At 41.4% G+C, this 15314-nt stretch overlaps 1 protein-coding gene across 3 annotated transcripts; it reads right to left on the reverse strand.

Moving 5' to 3' along the window:
• Nucleotides 1-73: 73 nt before the first annotated feature.
• On the reverse strand, nt 74-13856 carry LOC105694893 (nidogen-2). Of its 3 annotated transcripts, XM_012416021.1 has the most exons (21): nt 13595-13856; nt 8316-8594; nt 7666-7871; nt 7484-7575; nt 7255-7401; nt 6881-7114; nt 6253-6772; nt 5390-5556; nt 5175-5303; nt 4992-5090; nt 4479-4676; nt 4120-4257; nt 3632-3757; nt 3430-3552; nt 2799-3139; nt 1777-2113; nt 1155-1383; nt 907-1082; nt 739-847; nt 561-679; nt 74-461 (listed from the first exon to the last, which is right to left on the reverse strand). In XM_012416021.1, exons 1-21 carry the CDS (start codon nt 13802-13804, stop codon nt 325-327), a joined length of 4116 nt encoding a protein of 1371 aa, XP_012271444.1. In that variant the 5' UTR covers nt 13805-13856; the 3' UTR covers nt 74-324. The 3 variants fall into 3 exon arrangements, with proteins under 3 accessions (XP_012271444.1, XP_012271445.1, XP_012271446.1); XM_012416022.1 differs by lacking the exon at nt 4120-4257; XM_012416023.1 differs by lacking the exons at nt 3430-3552; nt 3632-3757; nt 4120-4257.
• Nucleotides 13857-15314: the final 1458 nt, after the last annotated feature.

The following is a 15314-nucleotide window of genomic DNA, read 5'->3' on the forward strand; positions in this document are numbered from 1 at the left end:
CCTCAGAAGTTTCGTGGACATACTTTTGTTTATTAAAATCCATATTTTGGGGTATAATTATCAAGGGTTCGACTTTGGTTACTCAGATTTATTACAGTACATCCGTTTTCGCTTATGACGTTACTTTTACATTCGATACAAAATAACATAAAAAATACCTCGGGTCGCTTATGATATTACGGAATTAAGGAATCATAATTTACGCTCGTCCTAGAACTAGGCTGGTGATTTCTTCAGGATCTTACTCTAAAACTCCAGTCCTTCTGCCAGGACGTTCTCCTTATCCCCACCGAAAGGAAAAGTTTTTCCTGGTCACTTTCACGGTTACGAGGAGTACCCGGAGTTGATACAAGGTCCTGATGCATTGTCTGCACAGACGCAGGTCCTTCCTCCTTGGCCGTCAGGAAGACAAAGTTGATCCTTGGTGCACCTCCCGTTCTCGAATTGGCATACGTTCGAAACTGGCCATAAAGAACGTGGGGATAAAAATTCTCATTGGCAGGATAATGTCGGGAATAAAATTGGAATTTATTGCAAGTATCAGGGGAAATTATCCTTACCCCTAGGACACGTTTCCGGGACCGCAACCACCCCGTACAATTTTCCATTTCCACCCGGGGGGACGTTCAAGGCGTCCAACCTTTCCTTGGTCACCTTCCCGGCGATCTCGATTTTGTGCCTAATTATCAATTAATTTACACTCGGTATGAACGATAGTTTATAATTAATTTAACTCACGTCTTCCAGTCGGTCCAATAATAGTGATTTTGAGAAATGGCCAATCCGAATGGGTAGGCCAAATCTTTGGCCACGAGCTGAAGTTCCCTCGTGTCGATCGAGGCGCAGTCTGGAACGGCGACGATTAATCGATATCGTTGGAAATTCATTTCAATTATCAATCCTTACGTATCGTGAATGTTCCTGCGTCCGCCCAGCATAATTGATCCGTCGACCAGTCGATGGCTAGGGAATTTGGTAATTGGACGTTACTGCCATGGAGGAATATCGAGCGACCGGTGCCATCCTCGTTGGCCCATTCCAATTTCGGGGCATGCCGGTTCCAGTCGGACCAGAATATTTTCCTGGTAAATCCAGGGTAATTAATAATTAATGAAGACAATTTCATAATTATTTCTTAGGTTTTTTATATTCACCCTCGGTAGGGGTGAACCGCGATTCCTCTTGGATTGACCAGGCCGTCCGAGATGAGGACCTTCCTCTTCTTCGTCTCCAGGTTGGCGACCTCCACCGTCGTTTTTCCGGAATCCGTCCAAAAAATGTTCCTCGATACCCAGTCTATCGACAAGCCTTCGGGACTGCTGACGTTGACGAGGAAAGTGTCGGCTGTCGATCCATTATACGTCATGGCGACCAATCTGTTGCCTGGAAAATTGAAAATGTATATTGAAAAAGGTCCTTTCTCTGGGGAGCATTTTCTGTTCAACGATTAAACCACACTGTCAAAAGAAAAAAAATATTATCATTTTATAACATATTTTCAAACAAAATATGTTATAAATTTGTGTTGATCAGTACTCGATATTAAATGTAAGCTTACGTAGACGAGGATAAAATTCAAAGTTCATCGAAGAAAAAATTGGAAAACAATGCGTACTAAATGACTATCGGAATATCAAATTTATAATTTTTCTCTTTAAAATCGTAAATTTACTCAGAATTTCTTAATAAATTTATAGGAATTCACTATTAGGGGATCATAATTTTACTGCAAACTTATGTAATAAAAGTGGAGGATTTTATGAATTTTTTACTCACCGGAGATGTCGCTGTAGTAAACCTTCCCAGCCTGGCAGTCGATGTCCAGGGCGACGGCCATTTGTTCGTAGACAATGTGGATGGTCTTGCTGGGGTTCGCAGGAGTTGGATAAAAGGGTATCCTGAGGGTCGCCATTCCCTGGTTCACCAGAAGGATATTTGCATCGTGACGAGGGACGGACTTGCAGCTCGCCCCGTCACCGGAAAAGCCCTCGTTGCAGACGCATGCAAATTGGTCCTCGCCTGTCCCCACGCAGGTTGCGTCCTTGGAGCAGAGTCCTGGATTCCTCCTGCAGGACGACTGAGGCAAGCAGGTGAACCCGTTTCCGTGATAGCCCTTAAGAAAGATTTTCCAAGGTTAATTAAGAACCATTAAGAGACGCGTCCATTCCGAGTGCACTTCTGCAAGAATTGCATATGATTTACTGGAGGTGATGAACATGCAATTATCACCTGAACTTTTTTTATCTACTTTTCCCCTACATTTTCCAAGATTAATTAACAACCATTAAAAGACGCGTCCATTCTGAGTGCACTTCTGCAAGAATTGCATATGATTTACTGGAGGTGATGAACATGCAATTATCACCTGAACTTTTTTTCACCTACTTTTCACCTACATTTTCCAAGATTAATTAACAACCATTAAAAGACGCGTCCATTCGGAGTGCACTTCTGGAAGAATTGCATATGATTTACTGAAGGCGATGCATGTCACGTGCAATTATCACCTGAATTTTTTTTCACCTACTTTTCACCTACATTTTCCAAGATTAAATAACCATCATTAAGAGGCGCGTCCATGCGGAGTGCACTTCTGCAAGAATTGCATATGATTTACGGAGGTGATGCACATGCAATTATCACCTGGATTTTTTCATCTACTTTTCACCTACATTTTTCAAGATTAATTAACAACCACTAAGAGACGCGTCCATTCCGAATGCACTTCTGCAAGAATTGCATATGATTTACTGGAGGTGATGCACATGCAATTATCACCTGAACGTTTTTTCACCTACCGGTTGGCAGATGCACGCGAAGCTTGCGGCAGTCTGATTGTACCCACAAACTGCATTTCTGTCGCAATTGTTCAAGACGTTGCAGCCGATGTGATCGGTAACGCACTGGTGCACTCCATCTCCGTGGAATCCGCTCATGCACACGCACTTGTAGCCGACATCTCCAGTAATGCACTGTCCATTGACATGACATTGAGAAGGATTCGTGGAACAATCCGCGACAACGCATTGTCCATCCACCATCCCGAAACCTGGATTGCAGGTGCATTCGTACCTCCCTGCAGAAGGATTGTACGAGCACTGCTCGTTCTCGTCGCACTCCGAATTCTCGGTGCACTCGTCTGCGGGATAATTGCAATTCCAGAAATTAAAATAAATCATTTTGCAGGCGATCGATATTATTTTTCAATTAAACGGGATATTTTTAAGGGGAATTTCTGCATTAGATTATGAATCCGTGATAGAGATAATTAAAAGATGCACAGGTGGAATCGCGAGATGCAGCAAACTGTGCGATTCTAAATTCGACATTAATTACTATATCAAGTTCATTGCGAGAAAAATGGATGTTTTTTTTCTTTTTCGACATTTAGGAGTCTATGGGTCGTGGTGAAATAATTAAAGGATGCACCGATCGGGTGGCAGGACATTCCATCCCCTTCGTAGCCGGGGTTGCAGACGCATTTTGCAGACGGCTCCTCGTGTCGGCAGGATGCGTTAGGGTCGCAAATGTCGATATCCAGACAGGACACCTCTGTTGCAATAATGCGTGCGATTATGCAAATTAGCAGCCTCTTGGCAGATGGCGGATCTCTTTTTATGCGGATACGTACCCATCCTGGTGCACTCCATACCGTCACCCTCGTACCCCTGATTGCACCTGCACTCGTAGTCACCTGTGCTGATCACGTACACGCATTGTGCGTAAGGATGACACCTGTTCACCACGTTGCACGATACTGGACGAGCAAATCGATGATTAGGCCAGGCAGAGATAAAGAAATCGCACTATAAGGCTAATCAGAGATTCATTTTGAAAATTCCCAGGAATGAACGCAACTTTTAGAAATGAAGATAGATCCACTTAATTTAAATAAATTCTCAAATAATTGCAATTTTTGGAGTGCAATTAAAATCGATTGTACTTGACAAATTTCCAGAAAATTCTTTTTAAATGAATTTAAATCCATGTTAATCGGATATTGGTGGCGTTCCATATATACAATTGTTGGAATTGTTAATTGTAAGGAAGAAGATAATGAGAGGGGATTTGAAAAAGGGGTTTAAGTGTGTTAGAAGGACAATTTTGTGAAATCCGTACACTGGGATCCCGAGTGACCCATCGTCTCGTGGTTGTATCCTGGCTGGGGAGTGCAAATCTCTTCTCTGTACTCGTAATTGAATCCCCAGGGGCAAATACAGTAGTCCTCCAAGCATTCCGGGATCGGGTGTGCCGATACTAAAAAGCACCGTGCAAGCTCTGTTAAGGATGTTAGTGCTCGCGATCGGCGATCGATCACAGATGGATCATGCAATTCCACCTGAAGTTTGTTAAAAACAAAACGGATACGGCGAGAGGACTCATCAAGCAACCGCAAATTTTCGCACGTCTCGGAATTTTTTTCAAAGTGATGTCGAAATTCATTGGTCATGAAAATAATGATTTTTTTCATGACTTACGGTCTCTGCTACCATCGCCGGAAGAACTGGTCGATGGTCCCCCGATTTCGAAGTTTTCGTCAATTTTCACGCAAACGTTGTTTCGATAATCCCATCCAGGTGAACACCAACACGTGCCCATGACACATTGTGGACGTTCGTCTATAGGCTGCACAGTGGTTGCAGCTTCGGCTTCGGTGTAACAGGTGTACCCATCTCCTATAAACAAAAAGAAAATCATTTACCGGGGTCCAACGAATCGTTCAATCCCTTCAGATTTGAAAATATTTGAAAAATGTGAAAACGCATTTTCCGCGGGAATTAAATCCAGTTCCGCCTCTAGGATAATTTTGTTGTGAAAGAAATTATTTAATTATAGACTGAGGGAGAATGTCAACGATTTGTAACGAGTGTATTCGAAATTCCCTTCCTTCAACCTCTATTGCTTACATTCCGTTTCGACTCGCGAAATCGCGCAAAATCAGGAAAAATCAGGAAAAATCAGGAGAATATTTGTCACATATTGTTAATTACCAACGTATCCAGGAAGGCACACGCAGACATATAACCCTCTATCCCCGTTATAGCTGCAGGATCCGTAAGGGGAGCAATTATTGGCCACGTCGCAGGACTCTGAAATAAAAATCGGGAAAAAATTGAAAATCCCGTAGAAAAATTTGGAAAAAATTCAGGAAGGTAGTTTTTGAGTCCGTCTACCATGTTGAATAGGGAAGCACCCATCGTCGGTGTTTTCGAAACCAGGAAGGCAACTGCAAACCGGGAGGCCGCTGATCATGGTGCACTGCTCGTAGTCGAGGCATCGGGTCTCCTCGCAGGTCGGAATTTCTGGAGAGGAAAGGGTTTAAAAATCCGTGAAATTTTTCTACCTCAAAATTCAGAGATGGAAAGAGTAAAGGGACTCGATAGAGTACTTTCGCAAATTCGGCCGTCCCCGGAAAAGCCCGTCTTGCAGTGACAGGTATGACTCCCTTCATTGTTCACGCAGTATGCGTCGGGGGCACACACGTGATTCCCGGCAGTGCACTCGTTGATGTCCACACAAGTTGCATTTCCGTCCCTCTCGTACAGATATTGGTACCTTTTTCGAAAATACGGAATTCAGGGACATTATTGGCTTCATGGAATTTTTTTTGGAATTTTTTATCAAGCCGATAGGTCAATTGCAATCGGTAAGTTAAATCTGAGAAACGTCATCCCGTGCCGCAAACGCATTTGAAGTCGGTAATTGTGAGACGAATTAATTATGAAAAGATTATTAAATGTCAAAAATCGTTACCCTGGGAAAAATTGTTACCCTTAAAATTTTTTATCAAGCCGATAGGTCAATTGCAATCGGTAAGTTAAATCTAAGAAACGTCATCCCGTGCCGCAAATGCATTTGATGTCGGTAATTGTGAAATAAATTAATTAAGAAAAGATTATTAAATGTCAAAAATTGTTACCCTGGGAAAAATCGTTACCCCTCGAATTTTTTATCAAGCCGATAGGTCAATTGCAATCGGTAAGTTAAATCTGAGAAACGTCATCCCGTGCCGCAAACGCATTTGAAGTCGGTAATTGTGAGACAAATTAATTAAGAAAAGATTATTAAATGTCAAAAATCGTTACCCTGGAAAAAATCGTTACCCCTCGAATTTTTTATCAAGCCGATAGGTCAATTGCAATCGGTAAGTTAAATCTGAGAAACGTCATCCCGTGCCGCAAACGCATTTGAAGTCGGTAATTGTGAAATAAATTAATTAAGAAAAGATTATTAAATGTCAAAAATCCTTACCCTGGGTTGCAAACGCATTTGAACTCGTCCCCGTCCACCACGCAGGAACTGTGGACCCCACAGGACGATCTTCCTTGAATGCAAGGATCCTCTTCTTCCAGGGGAGCCACCTTCGAGTTCATCGCGAACCTGATGATGCTTTCTCTAGCCTCGAAGGTGGTGACACCTCTGGAGAACTTCAACCTCGTGGTGTCCTCTTCAGGACCGGGCTCGTAAGGACACTCCTCGAAGACTATGATCTGGTCCTGGTTGAAGGAGTGCTCGACGTCGCTCTCTCCGATTATTTTGTACGTCCTTGTAGTCTGGGAGCGAATGGTCCCGGGTTGCACCCTGGTGTAGGGTTCTTCGTGGTCCCCATAATCGATCCTGGCGTCCTGGGCGAGCACGGGGATGGTCCCCTTGATGTCGGCTTCCATCTTCAGCTGCCCGAATACGTCCAGACCCATGTAACGACTTCTGATGGTAAGGTGTTCCCCGGATGGGGTGAAGGACAACTCCGAGGTGTGGTTGAAGACCCCCCCTGAAGAATTCGTGAAAAGTGCATTGAATAAAAAAATCGGTATCCACGTGACAAAAAAATATACAAGGAGTATAGGCAGGTGTCGGAGGTTGTTGGGTGATTTTTTACCGGTTAGTTGGTATCCATTCTTGGTGTTGCCGATTGGTTTGGCGAAAAGCCACCCTATTACACCCCCCAGGGTGCCCAGAAGCTGGAAACTGGACCCCAGGGCCTCGGGGATCCTAGAAATGGCCGTGTAGGTTCTTCCATCCTTCGTCTGCACGTAGCATTGAAGGTCTCTCGATGGGAATTCCTCGTTATTAATGTTACCGGATATCCGGCCGATCACTCGCAAAGGTACGTCTAGAAATACCAGTCAATCTGAGATCTCTTCAAGGAACCCTGAAGGGGCTATCTCCAGCTAGGAATAAATCCCGCACCCATTTAAGGACTCCTTTTTCTTACCTTACGTAATATTTATTTTTAACTGAATTTTATCGTACCGTTCGGTTGGCAGGATTTTCCGTTTCCGAAATATCCCTGCTTGCAGCTGCAGCAGAACCCAGCCTCGTGGTCGATGCAGTTCGCCTTGCTGTGACAAGTAGTTGCACCTGTAACGCACGTCGCTATCTCGCTCTCCGAATTGCCACCTGAAATATTGAACCCCTGTATTTTTTCGCAGAGTGTGTAGAATCAATTTTTATATTTTAGGGGAAAATAAAAATAGGGTACCGTAGATTTTGTCGGGGGTCTTTACGTTCTCCCCCTCCGTCAGAGGGCCCACCTGGAACACCCACTGGCCGGGTCGGTTGACGTTGGACCATCTTGAAGAAAAATTAATAAAAATTCGTAAAAATTGGAAAAATTAATTTTAAAAAATTCCCTTTTAGTGCAGAGTCTTAATTTGACATTACTTGTCGATATTCTGGATTTGGTCCGTCCCGGATCCCTTCAGGGTGTACATTTTGCCTTCGCTCATCAACCCGGCTTGAGCTCTCGCGTCGGGAAGGCCATTCGGATGAGACTCTCCTTGGATCCACTGGATCCCTCCTTCAGGGTAGAGAAGCTCCACGTAGGAGTGCGTGCCGTTCGAGATAATCGCTGCTTGGTAAGTGTTAACCTGATAAGAGGTGGGTTACATTAAAATATAACTCTTTCGCCGGGAGCACGCGAAAAGTCATCTTTCAAGCAAACATGGCCAAGTGAACTGAAATTCCGCTCACTCGACCGAAACGTTTTTGCGAAGTTTCGTGTGGAGAAAAAAAAATTTGCAATCCGAAGATGAAGAGAAGATGAAGAGAAAAAAAATTTGCAATCCGAAAATGAAGAGAAAAAAAATTTCTAATCCGAAAATGAAGAGAAGATGAAGAGAAAAAAAATTTGTAATCCGAAAATGAAGAGAAGATGAAGAGAAAAAAAATTTGTAATCCGAAGATGAAGAGAAGATGAAGAGAAAAAAAATTTCTAATCCGAAAATGAAGAGAGGATGAAGAGAAAAAAAATTTGTAATCCGAAGATGACGTGAATTTTAATGTGTTTTTTTTTTCATCTTTTTTTCCCCGACCTTGTCGCTCTTTTCTCGATAATAGCCGACGTTGACCCAGGTCGCGAGGAAGACGTGGGTCGGCTCGAAGTAGTCCGTGTCCTTGAAGGCACTCCTGACGATTCCTCCTGCCCTGGCCAGGATATCTGGATTATCGGTTTCCCCCCAAAACACCATCCCCGAACCCCTTGTGTCCACGTGGGTGTACAACGGGGCGATCACCGGCTCGTCCAGGGGGAACGCGATATTGAAGAACCTCTGCATCGCCCTGACGAAGGATATCACCCCATTTCCATTAACCTGAAAGGTGAGAAAGCCAAGCCCGAGGTCAGGAATAAGAAACGGCAAGATCATCCCTGGAAATATGATTATTCTTTCATACAAATGATTTCTTTCTGAACAATCTCGCGCTGGTCATCCATCTCTGAGAACTTCAATTTTTTATTTAGATATGTTGAATTCCAGATTTATTGTTTAATTTTGTGTTGGGAGAATCTCCTGGAAATTCAATTTTTTCTTCTTTTTTTTTAGATTGTTTTCCGGGGGATATATGTTTTTTTTTTTTCATTCAATTTTCTAGTTTTTCATCACCACTTGACCCCCGGGTGGGACTCGTTGATATCCAGGCCATGATAAGTGATTTACTGTCACACGACTCGTGACACGCCACGAAACGATGCACGCGCCTTTTCCCGGTGAAGTCATTCACCCGGTTCTCGATGACTCGTTAACGATGCACGCTTCTCGAATAAACACAATTTAAGTCCAGTTTCGCCGGTTTAGTAGACTTGTAGCCGTCGGCGGCATAATTTCGTCAATTGGTTTAAGTGAAATGTGCCGTGAGTACGGCTTATTCGTCGGGGAAACAGTTGCCCCCGAGAGGGGAACCCTAAAGACTCGTTCAGGTTAACGAGGATCAACGAGAATGCTCCAAAACGAGACCGAAGGCTCCGATTCCCATACGAGAGTCTCATTTTGGAGTATTACATGCCTCTCATATAGAATTTGGAAAAAAATGATTATACGTGTTTATGAAATTTCAAATTAAATGTAATTACTTAAGAAATGATTACCAGTGTCGGCATTTTGGAGTATCGCATGCCTCTCATAGATTTTGGAAAAAAAAACAATTATACGCGTTTATGAAATTTCAAATTAAATGTAATTACTTAAGAAATGATCTCTCAAATGAATTACCAGTGTCGGCATTTTGGAGTATCGTATGCCTCTCCTACAGATTTAAAAAAAAAAATACGATTATACGTATTTATGAAATTTCAAATTAAATGTAATTACTTCAGAAATTATCTCTGAAATGAATTACCAGTGTCGGCATTTTGGAGTATCGCATGCTTCTCCTACAGATTTTGAAAAAAAAAAAATGATTATTCGTGTTTATGAAATTTCCAATTAAATGTAATTACTTCAGAAATGATCTCTGAAATGAAATACCAGTGTCGGCATTTTGGAGTATCGCATGCCTCTCCTACATATTTGGGAAAAAAAACGATTATACGTGTTTATGAAATTTCAAATTAAATGTAATTACTTATGAAATGATTTCTCAAATGAATTACAAGTGTCGGCATTTTGGAGTATCGCATGCCTCTCCTACAGATTTTAGAAAAAAAATGATTATACATGTTTATGAAATTTCAAATTAAATGTAATTACTTAAGAAATGATCTTTCAAATGAATTACGCGGCAGAGGTTCAATTTCGCTGAAATTTTACAGGAATGAAATTACCAAAACGTGTTGGATAGGCACAATCCTTGTAAAAAAAATCCCTCGCAAGATCTTGCGACATCGAAATTGTCGAAAATATCCGCCGGACGAAAAATATAGGAATTATAATCTTTAAGTTAGTCCATTCTCTTTTTTTCTTCTCTCCACGTGTTTCTCAATGACATTCATTCCGGTCAGTAAATGGTAATTCATGGGGCGACTCGAAAAGTGTCGCCATTGACCCGCCATTGTTTTCAGCTCCGCGTTTAACACGAATTACCATTAAGCGAATGCGTGTCAAAGGTCGACTCGAATCGAAATCCTTTCGAAACTTTCGGCCGCGTACTTAATGCAACTCGGTCAGCCACGAGTTGACTCGAATTAAGGAGTAAGTAGTAGAAATAAGGTATATTGAAAAAGTCGACGAAGGACATTCAATGGCGCGGCCATGATGGCCCTAATGGTCGGGAAATGCTTTTCTAATTCCTCCAAAAAAATCCGTCGGGTAAAATTCCACTACCGGCGAAATCTGGGAATCTATTCTAAGCATAATGGCGAGGCGTTTCGGAGTACTTAGCATTTTGATTTCCGTAATGGTGAGAGTAAACGAGGGTGCTATCTACTTGAGGGGCTATCATTGGTTCATAGGTCACAGAGAGCTGATGACACACGCGAGTCGACGCGACAATGCTCACCGTAATCGCGTTAACGAGTACTCCTGAAAGTCAGTAACGGATAAATGATTTTCGAAATGGATCCCCCTTGAAGGTTCTCCATAAAAAAAAATTAAAAAAAAAGGAAATTAAATCAAACCGATCATCGGAAATTCCCTTAAATGTCTCCGAGTTGAAATTCCCCTTGGTGGATTTCCTTAATCGGCGGAATTATTCAGACAGGCCGTCATTCAATTTATCAATCAAGGTGAGGAATCATCGCAATTGCCAGAATGAGTTTTGGGTTTCTCGGAGCAGTTTCTGCGCGATCATCTGTCAATGATGACGATTACGAGGACGACCTAAGTTGGGCCACGTTAACGTAAGCGTTGTAACCGCGGCAATCATTTTGATGAACAGAATCATCCGCGATAACCGGGAATGGAGATGATTACCGTGTAGGCAGGACTATCCTAAGTAGAGCGATCTTTCTCTTCAGTATCGTGATATCTATGTCAATAGATTTATCACGGTCTCCTACGAGGTTTGCATGCCAATAGGAACTGTCATTAGCTTCAGTCATTCAGAACTGTCGGGTAGGTTTCATGATCGCGAAAATATATTGTTAAATACTGGAAAAAGACATGCCATCGAAATGAGACAATAGATCATGAATTTTATAATTGTCATTAAAATGACAATTTCTTTCTTTCAATCGACATCATTTTCTCTGATTTTCCGAATGATCTCTGTCATCGACGGTTTCGCAATCTCTAGCTTGGAAGTCGTCGTAAAAATAATTAGAATTACGAGGGAATAATTTGCACTTGGGCAGGGGAGACGTCATTCTTGGTACTCGTCATTGAAATGATTTCCAAGTCCCGGATTAATGATCCCTTCATCCACTCCTTTCAATTCGCCGAATTGCCCTTCGCGAATCGCGGCCGATCATTTCGTTCTCGTTTGATCGCCCACGCACGGATGTCATTCTTGAATGATCTGTGACCATAATTGAAGGTAATTCTCAAGTCGCGGCTCGATAACTATTGCGATAACGACTGCAGGAAGGAAGGACAAATGTCTTTCCGGCGATTATTTAAGAATTAACCTCCTGCCCTGATAAGCGACCCTGAGGAGTGTCCCAATTTCGCAAATATCATAGAAATTTCCCCTAAAAATTCACTTCGCATCATTCCCGCAAAAAATGATTTCTCTCTCGGTATAAACGTCCGCGGAATTATTACTGATTCAAGATAAATCCAGTTGTTCGATCTTGAAAATTTGACCGAAGGTCAGTGTTAACGATACGGATGTAACGCAAAGAATCGCAAAGAGGAAATTAATGACTGTAAGACCGCGATGATACAATTAGGAATTAGCATGATCATTAGATAGGGGACTGAATCTATGATCGTTGCCCTTCGGTAATTGCGCATCCGATCATTTATTATCCTGGAATTTTTATTTATTTCCACCGAATGACTCAGGGGAATAAAAATAAAGATCGTCATTTTTCCGCCTCTTCGTGATAACAGGTGATAAGAATACCCCATTATAGTATATTAATCGGCGAGTTAGGATTTTCAATTTCAATGTCGCTGATTTCTTTGTACTTTCGATGGTCGTTTATTTATTTATGGTGTTACTTTTTTTTTTAGGGGGGGAGGGGGGTTTCTAAATGTCAGATTAAGTGCACTTAAGTGCAATTATGCATCTTCCAGACGCGATGACGCGATTAAATGATTACTGGACCGAATGTCTCGACGGCGGGCGTTGTCAAAGATGAATTCGTGTCACGCGAGAAGATGTCAAGATTAGACAAGAAAGACAATTAAGGAGATGACCAGACGCCCGCGGGATTCCGTCATTTCTATCCGGGCTAAAAGAATAAGAGCACTCGGTACGAATTCCTAGGCACTGTTAAATCCGTGTCATAGTGTTAAGACCAGCTGATATGAAATGAAAAAGTAAACCGATAAACGGTGATCTACAAAATCAACTCCTGAAGATTACCCCCGTTCAAAATTTAATCTAAATTTTACCCGCCACTTAATTGTCTAATTTCCCAAATTCCTGCAAAATTTCATACGTTCAACGGAAAAGTTTTCTCGGATTTCATGGTTTCAATTAAAAATCTAAATTTAATGTAAACTGTAGACACTCTGAAAAATATACACGACCACGATTTTCAATTTTCTTAAAATGACTCCTGTCTAAATTCTTCACTAAGGTTTAATTGAATTAAATAAGCTTTTATGCTTTCACATTTTTTAATTTCATAAAGAAGGAAAATGTATAAATCCCACTTTTGGATTTTATTGGATGATCCTTCCGTAAATCATCTATTTTAAATTTCATGAAAAGGAAAAGTTTATAAATCCCACTTTTGGATTTCATCGAACGATCCTTCCGTAAATCATCTATTTTAAATTTCATGAAAAGGAAAAGTTTATAAATCCCACTTTTGGATTTCATCGAACGATCCTTCCATAAATCCTCTTTTTTAAATTTCATGAAAAAGAAAAGTTTATAAATCCCACTTTTGGATTTCATCGAACGATCCTTCCGTAAATCCTCTTTTTTAAATTTCATGAAAAAGGAAAGTTTACAAATCCCACTTTTGAATTTTACTGGATAATCCTTCCATAAATCCTCTTTTTTAAATTTCATGAAAAAGGAAAGTTTACAAATCCCACTTTCGGATTTCATCGAACGATCCATCCGTAAATCCTATTTTTTAAATTTCATGAAAAAGGAAAGTTTACAAATCCCACTTTTGGATTTTATTGGATAATCCTTCCGTAAATCCTCTTTTTTAAATTTCATGAAAAAGAAAAGTTTACAAATCCCACTTTCGGATTTTATTGGACGATGGTGATTCTTGACTTAACCGAATCACATTTCAAGAAGAGTTACTCACGAAGAGCGTGTTGTAGACTTTGTCGTAGAAGACGACGGGCGTCTTCAAGACGGTCTCGGCAGATCTGAGTTGTCCATCGGGATCTGCTTCGAGAGAAGCGGATCCTGAGAACGTGTACGGGTAGAACTCGTCCTTGGACAACGCCGAGGACCGCGAGGCAAGGATTCCGACCACGAAGAAGATCTTGAAGAAACTCGCGCCGCGAGCCATCTTCTTGCTGCGTCTTCGCGCGACTATCGGAGCTGGGAGCTCCCTAATCGACTTGCCGAAGAATACTCGTTCGAGTCGACCCGATAATTTCGAGAGACCGATTTCTCCCCTCTCGAGCTCTTGCGATGGACTCGCGGCCGTCCACTGCTCTGACGGAGTGCTGGAACGCGAAACCATGTCCCCAGTTTAGGCCAATTTCACTTCGTTGACGCGATGGCCGAGTCATTCTTCGAGGACCGACGGGGGATTCGGGATTCTGGGGTTCCCTCTTTTCAGGGATATCCGGCTTTTTCAAAGCCGACTGAAAGGACCGGGAAAATGGAGCCTCCCTTCCAAGTCCCAGGCCGAATTTCCTTCCCTCTTCTGCTGAAATCTATTTTCAACTTCGAGTTTAAATGTAACATTTGAACCTATCTCTACGCTCTTCAGCAATCAATTTGCATATAAGTTTCTTTTGTAATCGAATGTAGACAAAGGTGAAAAATTCTGGGAATTTTTTTTTCACTCCAGGATCTTTCATTATTGAATATTTATTAATAATTCTTGCCCGCCAAATATGGAGGAGTGTGCGATCTACTAAAATATAATTTCATCTTCGAGTTTAAATGTAACTTTTGAACCTGTCTCTACGCTCTTCAGCAATCAATTTGCATATAAGTTTCTATTGTAATCGAACGTAGACGAAGGTGAAAAATTTTAGGAATTTTTTTTCACTCCAGGATCTTTCATTATTGAATATTTATTAATAATTCTTGCCCGCCTAAGATGGAAGAGTGTGCGATCCGCTGAAATATATTTTCATCTTCGAGTTTAAATGTAACATTGGAAATTTACTCTACCCTCTTCAGCAATCAAATTGCATATAAGTTTCTTTTGTAATCGAACGTAGACGAAGGTGAAGAATTTTGGGAATTTTTTTTTCACTCCAGTATCTTTCATTATTGAATATTTATTAATAATTCTTGCCCGCCAAATATGGAGGAGTGCGCGATTACGGTTCAACTACGTAACCTAGATGCGTCAAATAATTATTCCCGCTTACGTATATCTGCTCCTCTTCGTCTACTGGAAGCGTAATGACAGACGACACGACCTTCGCGTAAAATTTTCGTAGGCGGCGGAAAGATAAAAAAAAGTGGAACAAAGTACTGATATCAAGATCTTCAGGAAGATGATTTTCATTTTTACAACGAATCCTGAGGTATGATCGTTAAGGTAATAGTATACGGGATGCACGTTGTAAATTGTTCTTTATTACAAGAAATTACATGGCTAATTTGTACATACAAAATATAAATATGGTACAAGTATTATGGTACAGAGACGTTTAGTGGGATGCTGAAGAATAACGGCAGACGGATTCGCATTTTGGCAGTAATTAACGGGTTTCGCGAACGCGCGTACAGGTCGAGCTTTACTCTTCTCTCTCTTCTTCTTCTTCTTCTATTTTTTTTTTCATATCCTCCCTCTTGTGCACTCGTTTAATTATTTCGTGCTTTCACAGCGAGCT

The sequence above is a fragment of the Orussus abietinus genome, unplaced genomic scaffold (assembly GCF_000612105.2).
Source record: "Orussus abietinus isolate OABI.00-Male unplaced genomic scaffold, Oabi_2.0 scaffold79, whole genome shotgun sequence".
Lineage (NCBI taxonomy): Eukaryota > Metazoa > Arthropoda > Insecta > Hymenoptera > Orussidae > Orussus > Orussus abietinus.